The 8,675-nt window shown below is 52.7% G+C and overlaps 1 protein-coding gene across 1 annotated transcript; it reads left to right on the top strand.

The window, feature by feature from the left end:
* Nucleotides 1–5,531: 5,531 nt before the first annotated feature.
* On the top strand, nucleotides 5,532–6,529 carry Npw (neuropeptide W; the record flags this gene model as incomplete). Its single annotated transcript, XM_015490602.2, has 2 exons — nucleotides 5,532–6,100; nucleotides 6,333–6,529. Coding segments are annotated over 2 exons (690 nt in total), but the record flags the coding sequence as incomplete, so codon positions are not given.
* Nucleotides 6,530–8,675: the final 2,146 nt, after the last annotated feature.

The raw sequence follows: 8,675 nt of genomic DNA, 5'->3' as shown, positions 1-8,675 counted from the left end.
GGCCCGCCCCTTCCGGGCGACGTCACCGCCCCGCCCGGCGGAAGTGCTCGCCACAACTTCCGTCTAGGCCAGGCGCCCGCTAGAGCGTCGAACCAGCGCCGGCCGCTCTAGCCAGCGCTGACTGCTCGGAGGACCTCTGCCCGTCGGTTTTCTCCACCTGGGACGCCGAGCGTGTTTCACACCAACCACGAAGAGTGTTTTAGTGTAAGTATCGCTCAAATACTGATGGGTCATACTTGTACTAAAGTATTAAAGCCTGTGTTTATTTGAAATCCAAATTTAATTGGGGGTCCTGTGTTTTTATTTAAGTCTAACAACCAGGGCTTAGCTTTGGCTCAGAGGCGAACGCTTACCTAGAATGCCCAGGCCCTGGGTTAGATACCTAGCAACACAAAATAAATAAATTAATTAATTTAGTAACCTTGTCAGGAACCCACCACCTCTCTCCAGCAGGAACACACCCAAGCTTCTCACCTGGCACCCGCCCCAACTTCCTAAGCAGAGGCAGATCCCTATTCAAAAAGCCATCCCACTAGAGAAGGGATCTCATGTCCTCTTGGTAGCTCGTCACACCTAGCAGGGCTTGGGGCCTAGTGCAAGGAATGTTTGAATGGATGGTGGCAAGTCCGTGGCTTCAGGTTTCTGCATCTGTTTTGGGGGGCCTCTTCCCTGCCTTTGCAATGAAGGGAGGCAGGTCTAGATCCGAACCTGTCAAGAAAAGAGCAGCTGTGGGGGAATGAACTCTGAATCAGACGGAAATGGTCTCGGAACCCCAGTTCTGCCACTTCTGAGGTCCTCTGGTGACCTTGGTTGGCTCACTGAGACCAATAACGTCCCCATTTGCAAAGTAGGTCACCATACCAATTAAACCAGGTGGAATGGCTGCATGCAGGTGCCATCTCACCTCCACAAAACCCCACTAAAAGGACAGTGATACAGTCTAAAAAGCTATTAGTCTACCAGCACAGAGAAGGATATAAACACATTTTTGGAATGACCAAAAGATGAAGGAAAGTGACTTATTTTACAGAGCATCCTAACACCCTCTGGGGAGCCCTAATGAGAAGGTTTCATTCAGAACTATGGAGGTGGGCTGAAGTGGGGGACTGCAAGCAGGAGTATATGGAAGTCTATGCATTGAGCTGGGAACCTGAGCCCTCCTCCCAACCTTCTCTCTGTATCCAGCTACCCTCAGTAGGAGAGGGTTAGGATTAGGGGAGGATTTTCTGCTGGAGAAATGGACCAGCTCCACCCCATTAGAAAAACTGCCTGGTACCCATCTACTGACAGCAAAAACCCACCATTCTGCAAGTTCTGTCCCCACAAAAAGTACTTTCATTCAGTATTGTAGGGTTTTCTCAAGTGTAGAGCCAAGGCCCTGCAGACTCATAAGGAAAGCAGAGTGCGGAGTGGACGACACTACCAAAACAGACAGACCTAAAGAGATAGAGGAAACCCTCAAAAGAATGTATGTGTTGTTTTGGTACTAAGGAATGAACGCCAGATGTGCTTTATTTTAAGAGAGAGAGAATTTTTTTTTTGAAAGAGAGAATTTTTTTAATATTTATTTTTTAGTTTTCGGCAGACACAACATCTTTGTTTGTATGTGGTGCTGAGGAGCGAACCCGGGCCGCAAGCATGCCAGGCGAGCGTGCTACCGCTTGAGCCACATCTCTAGCCCCCCCCAGATATGCTTTAACACTGAACTACATCTCCAATCCCTGCCTTTTTTTTTTTTTTTGTACCAGGAATTGAACCCAGGGGCACTTAGCCAGCAAGCCATGTCTTATTAGAGACAGGGTCTCAGGGCCTCCCTAAGTTGCTAAGGCTGAGTTTGAACTTGCATTCCTTCTACTTCATCCTTCAAAATTGCTGGGATTACAGACATGTGTCACCATGCCCAGCCCCTTTTTTTTTTTTTTTTGGGGGGGGGACAGGGTCTTACTATGTTGTTGAGGGCCTCATTGAGTTGCCGAGGTTGCCTCAAACTTGCAAACCTACTGCCTCAGCCTCCTGAGTCACTGGGGTTACAGGCATTATGCTACCATGCCCAGTATAAAGATCTATATTTGAGGGCTATGGCTGTGGCTCAGAGGTAGAGCGCTTGCCTAGCATGCGTGAGGCACAGGGTTCGATCCCCTGAACCACCTAAAAATAAATAAAATGAAGATATTGTGTCCATTTACAACTTTAAAAAATGTGTGTATATATGTGTGTGTGTGTGTGTGTGTGTGTATTTGAGGGCTGGGGTTATAATTCAGTGGTAGAGCACTTATCTAGTACACACAAGACCCTGGATTCATCCCCAGTGTCAAAAAAATAAAATATAAAAAAATAAATGGGGTTGGTGATGTGGCTCAAGCAGTAGCGCGCTCGCCTGGCATGCGCAGGGCGCTGGGTTCGATCCTCAGCACCGCATAAAAATAAAATAAAGAGGCTGGGGATGTGGCTCAAGCAGTAGCGCGCTCGCCTGGCATGTGTGCGGCCCAGGTTCAATCCTCAGCACCACATACAAACAAAGATATTGTGTCCGCCGAGAACTAAAATAAATAAATATTTAAAAAAAAAATAAAATAAAATAAAAAATAAAATAAAATAAAATAAAATAAAGATGTTGTGTCCACCGAAAACTAATAAATATTTTAAAATTCTCTATCTCTCTCTCAAAAATAAAATAAAGCAAGAGCCTGTGTCAAATAAATAAATAAATAAATAAAAGTCCTGGGATGTAGCTCAGTGGTAAAGCACCCTAGGTTCAGTACCCAGTACCAAAATAAAAAGAAAGAAAGATGACAAAATAGGTTTCTTCATGCATCACATCCTCACTGCAGAACTCCTGCTCAGGGCCAGATACTGTGCAGAATCCCAGCCACCACCCCTTGCTTGCTTTTCTCCCTACCCCAGTGCCTTTATTTTATTTATTTATTTTTATGTGGTGCTGAAGATCGAACCCAGTGCCTCACAAGCACCAGACAAGCCTTCTACCACTGAGCTACAGCCCCAGCCCCACCCCTTGGTTTCTAAGAGGGGCTGTTGTGTGAAGGAAAGGAAAGGAGCCCCAGGGGATGCTGGCTCCTATGGGCTACTCCTCCTCCAGTGGAGCTTTGGTTCCAAACCCTTGGCAGGGGAGCATAAGCCTTTGTCACTTAGCCCACTGAGCTTGAGGTAGGACAGGGCACAGAGCCTCTCCTCCCCTGCACTTCAAACTAGGAGTGTGATCTAGTGCTCTGCCCCCTAACCCAGCCCTGGGCTTCCTCCATCTGCCTTTGCACACCCCTGCTGACAGGCACCCACTTGTTTGTACTCTCTCTGCACCCTGATATTTTCACTCCCTGAAGCCATAGACAAGACAGAGGAGCCAGTTGCTGGCATCCGAGCCTCAGCAAGCGGCAGCACACCAAGGCTGTCATGCTGCAGCGTGTTTTTCCCTTGTGCCACACTTTGGTTTTGAGATTTATCCACACTCCTTTTTTTTTTTTTTTTTTTAAACCAGTAGATCCAGCATAAAGCACAATTGATGTTTTCATATTGATTCGCGTTCCTCAGGCCACCTCCAGGGGGCGCTCTTGACCCTCCGCAGCCTGATTGCAGTTCCCCTGGGTCCTAGAGCAGCAGCGAGAGCTGGTGCCTAGGGATTCCGGCAGCCAGGCTCCGGCCAGCGTCGTGCTGCGCTGCCCGCCCACCTCACACTTAAAGCGGTTTTCAAAGTTGAGGGGCCACCTGGGAGCTCGGCGGGGCTGCGGGGGCTGGGAGCTCGCCTGGTCCCCGCGGTCCTCCAGGCACGCAGCATCCAGGCACGCAGCTGGCTCCCCTGCATCCTTTATCAGCGCCATCGAAGCGTTTTCCCTGACAGGTTGGGGGTTGGCCAGCCTTCGCAACAGCAGCAGTGGACCCTATCCATAAGCAACTACTGGGTGCCAGGCATGGTGCTAAGACCCACAACTGGATTGTCAATGCGACAAGATGACAAGGTGGCCACTATTACTATCCCCAGTTTCAAAGGAGGAAACAGGAAAGGTTGTGGCACTTACCACCCCCACCCCCACCGCCATCACCATCAAACCTGGGACAGCTTCCAACCTAGTTAACTAGGCTCCAGGGCCGGGCTCTGAGTGGTTCTGGGTGGCCTTTGGGGGGAAGGCTGCTGGTGGGGATTGCCAGGACACCCCCCTCTCCCCTGTCATTGGCTCCTGCTGCCTTAAAAGTGGGTACCTTCCTCTGTCCCACTCAGTCCTTCTGTGCTCCTTTTGATATGAATCCCTTATTCCCTCAAATTGAGGCTCTCCGCTAGAGGTCTGGGTTTGCAACTCATTTCTTCCAGTGTTTGCCAAACAGATTATCTTGGACAAGTCATTCTTCCTCTGCCTTCAATTTCTCACTGGTAAAATGGAATTTATTATAATGACACCTCATCGCACTGACTTTTTGGTTGGTTTGTTTTTTGTAGTGCTTAGGATCGAACCCAGGGCCTTGCACACGCTAAGCCAGGGCTCTGTTGCTGAGCTACATCCCCAGCCCACTCATGACAATATTTGAAGGTCAAAATAAGGTATTTGATGATATCAAACAAGATCCCTGGGTATCTGAGACCTAGGGGGTACTCCGGAATTGACTAGTTGCCTTATTTTGAGGGCTGATTTACCCTGGACTGGATGTCAGGAAAGACCACAACAGGCTGTACTCTCTGGGAGGGGTGAGTAAGACCAGCTCAGGCAGGCCTAGACCAGGACCATTTCAGTAGAGTCCTGAGGATGCACAGAAGTTTGCTAGGTAGAGACAGAAGGGAAAGCTGTTCCCAGCACAGAAAAGGGCAAATCACGGATTGTTGGCTAACCAAAAAAGCATTGAAATTGACGGGAGTGGTCTCAGGGGAAGAGATCTGTGACCAGAGAAGAGGCACTGGAAATGGGCAAGACCCTTTCCTGCCCTGTTCTGGCTGAGGGTACCAGGAGGGGCTGCCTATTCATCCTTAGGGAAACTAAAGATCTCAGGAATGCTTGATGTGGCCAAACTTGGTGTTTCCAAGCATCGGTCTTGCTACAGAGAGGAAATGGGTTGGGGGAGACTTGAGAGCTATATTAACCAGGACAAGGACAAGTCTCAGAGAAGAGCTGCAGAGAGAGGTCTTGAATGTCACCAGTGCCCACCACTTCACTTTCCTGTTATCTATCCCATGAAACTCTGCCAACTTCCTTCTCTTTACTCTGCTAGTGCCCCAAGTGCAGGAGCTCTGGCCAAGGGAGCATTCCTTTGTTCTTGACCCCCAGCCTTGTGCTGAGGCCCAGAGTTCCCTCGCCATCAGTCCCACTCCTGGGCAGAGGAGGTGGAACAGAAGTGATGGAGTAAGCAGGGGCGCCCCCAGTGGGGCCTCAAGAGCAGTTCTAGCCAGTGTGTCACTCAGTGAGATGCTCTGAGCAGCTTGGACTCCCTCTTCTCCTCCCCCGCCTCGTGCCTTTGGGGATCCCAGCAGGTACCTCGGGGGCGGGCCCAGGCGGGGCCACCCAGTGGTTATAGTCGCACCCGCGCCTTGAACCAACTCCTTGCCTCTAGCCTCCTGCGCTCCTGCACTCCAGACCACAGTTCCTCTTCGCATACAGACCCAGACTTGTGTGTTGCGGGATCCGCCCGATTGGGCGGCAGTCAACCTGAGCGCCCTGGCGTGGTGCCCGGGGGTGCGGGGCCGGGGGCTGGGGCTTCCTGCTATCCGGCCGCTGCTCGCGTTTCTGCTGCTCCTGCTCCTGCTCCCGCTGCCCGCCGGAGCCTGGTACAAGCACGTGGCGAGTCCTCGCTACCACACCGTGGGCCGCGCCGCGGGCCTCCTTATGGGGCTGCGCCGTTCACCCTACCTATGGCGCCGCGAGCTGAGACCGGCTGCCGGGACCCTCATCTGGGAATCCCTCACCCCGGGCCCCACGGCCGGTAACGCTTTCGCTCTCCTCCGGCTTCCCTCGCGGGTACGGGAGCTGTGGAAGGCACGACGCAAGAGCTCTGGGGCTGGGCTCCCGGTCCGTGCGCCCCAGAGCCCGCACATCCCTGAAGTCGCGCCCGAACGGAAGCTGCGTCTGGACCTCCAGTCCTGGGCCTCTGCGGAGTCGGGCAGGTAAGTGCGGAGAGGGAGGAGGCCCGGATAACAGACAGCGAGGGGAGTCTTGGGAGGTCTGAGTCCAGGTGCCCAAGGGAACAACCCGCGGTTCTATCCTTGGTTCTATCCCCAACTGCGCTTCAAAACGGCGTTTGCGAAGCACTCTACCCTGCAACCTCAGCAGCAAGTGGAGGGTGCTTGGCCCACTCCTCAGAGACCTGCTGTTTTTTTTTTTTTTTTTTTTGTTTAGACACTTTGGAGAGATGTCTCTGGCCCAGCCGTGGTCGCTGCAGAAAACTGCCTTTGCCGGCCCCCGCCTGGTCCAGAACCACCCTGACAGTATTCCCTACCAGCGGCGACCCCGCGCCTGACCCAGGAGTAGACGCTGCTCTTCCAAGGCACGCAGCTTGAAGCCAGCCAGGTCAATAAAATCAACCTGATATCTGCGCCCCCGCTTGTGACCCCTTCCTCGCGGCTGTGTACTTTGCGTCTGCTTCAGGGCGAACATAGTTGTGCCCACGCCGAGGCAAATGTCAAGAGCCCTCTCCCGGGCCAGGGAAAGCCCCTCCCCCACCAGCTGCAGCAGTGTATGTCCTTGGGGAGAAAGGAAATGAGGGAAAGCAAGGCAGAGATTTTGCCGGGGTCTGGGTCCCCTCCTCTGGGAGTGTTCCCCTCCTATTCAGGGATGGAATCATCAGACCAGGTCCCACTGACCCACGGCTTCCTATGGGGGTTAGGGAACAAAGTAGACCTGCTTGCCTCACCCCATCCCTGAGGTGGAACGGTGGGTGAATCTGCTCAGCAGAAGCCCCACCAAATGCCCTTCTATCTGCCCTCTGGCCAGGCTAAAGAGAATGTCTCCCAGCACTGTAGGGTCTGCCTCCAGCCCAGGCAGCATGCCCATATTTTGCCCATCTCCCCACCTTAATTTTAAGCCTGGATCTCCTAAAACTCACTCCCTCCCTTCAGCCAAAGGCTTCCAAAGGGTTAGTAGGAATCTCCATGATTTCCTCCTAGGGAGGAAAGACCCCACCTAAGCTAAGCTCCCCCACCCACTCTCCTCAAGGGCCTCTCTGCCATTTACCATTCTCTTCATTTCCAGTCAGAGTTCTCACTCCTTTCCAGCCTCCTGCCTCCTCTTCGACATGCTTCAGTCTAGGCCCTGCCCCCCCACCTCAAAATGCCTGGTTCATTATGCCTGATGCCATCTGTCCTTGGAGCTTGCTTTTGGCCATGTTGTAGGGTGTCCCCTGGGACTAACCAGCAAAGATTAAGGACAGGTGGCTCCAGGTCTGGCACCTTGCTCTGGCAGTTCCTTCTGACCTCTTGGGTATATCCTTCTCCCTACTTGGTCCCCAAATGTGGGTGTTCCTTTTTATTCCACTCCCCAGTTCTTATTTATTTATCCCAACTATATTTATTTATATCCATTTCACCCAGATGGCTGAATGAGGAGCAGCTAGGGCATCTCCCACTTGGCAGGTTCATTTTCCACATTCACCTCAGGGATGGGGTGGGCAAAGAGGTCTGCATTGCCCCCCGCTAGGAATCCATGGGTGGATCATCAGACCCTGGGATCTGGTCTGATGACCCCTGAACAGGAGGGGAACCCCTCGAAGTGCTTTCCCAGATTCTCTCCTGGGGGAAGGGGCCATCATGGACCCAAGAGGTGGACCTACTCTCCTCCCTCCAAGCCCACTCCCACACTCCTGCCCCTAGTCCTCACGAAACCTGATCTTTCAAAACATGAGTGTACTGACCTTGTCATCCTGAAACACACAGAACACCAAAGGCTCCCACTGCCCATGGGACAGTATTCATGTTGGCCCTGTACCCAGGTTCATTGCTCCCTCTGCTTCCCTCCTTCCTGCTCCAGCCTGCAGGAACCCTGGGTAGACTGCAGAATAGCCCAGAGCTCCTGCCCTGAAGGAAGACTCCAGGGCCCCTGCTGGGGCTAAATACTCTTCAGGGGCTGCTCCAATCTGGGCCCCCCTTTCTCAGGCTAAGGTACACAAATTCCGGTTTCCCTGGGTCTCAGCAATATTTACCCAATGCTTGCCAATGTCTAGTGCAGAGTGGTCCATAAATATTTGGTCACAGTTCTGGGACAGTTGGTGAAGTTGTCTAGAGGTACCCTGGGTCAGATAGGTGGGTACAGGTGCAAGGTGTAGGGGCTGGCAGAGGCCAGGCTTCTCTGCCTATCACTCCCCATGGCATGCACACTTAGAACCCTGAAGTAGCCAGCCCCAGGGCTGATCCTGACCCTGTAGAAAGATGACCCAGGGTAGCCTCCTGGATGATGCAATCCCACATATTTCCACCAGGTGGCGCTACGCTGTTGCCGTAGCAGACCAAAGCTAGGGGTAGAGCCCGGAGGGGCGGGGCCCTGGTGGGCGGTGGAGGACGGCCTCGCCTCTGCGGCTGGGAGTTTCCTGCCCTCCCTTTCAGTCCCTCCTCCCTCTTCGGGTCCTTGCTTAGTCTGGCCTCCTCTCGCCCTCTCGCGTCTGGATGTCTGTTTTTCTCCTTCCTTCCGTTGAGCTGGTCCCGCCTGCAGCACTTTCGGGACCCAAATAGAGGTGTGGTGTAGTCTGAG

This window comes from Marmota marmota, unplaced genomic scaffold, assembly GCF_001458135.2.
Source record: "Marmota marmota marmota unplaced genomic scaffold, marMar, whole genome shotgun sequence".
Taxonomy (NCBI): Eukaryota; Metazoa; Chordata; class Mammalia; order Rodentia; family Sciuridae; genus Marmota; species Marmota marmota.
Note: the sequence above shows the minus strand (reverse complement) of the source record. Positions and strands in the feature narration are given on the sequence as shown.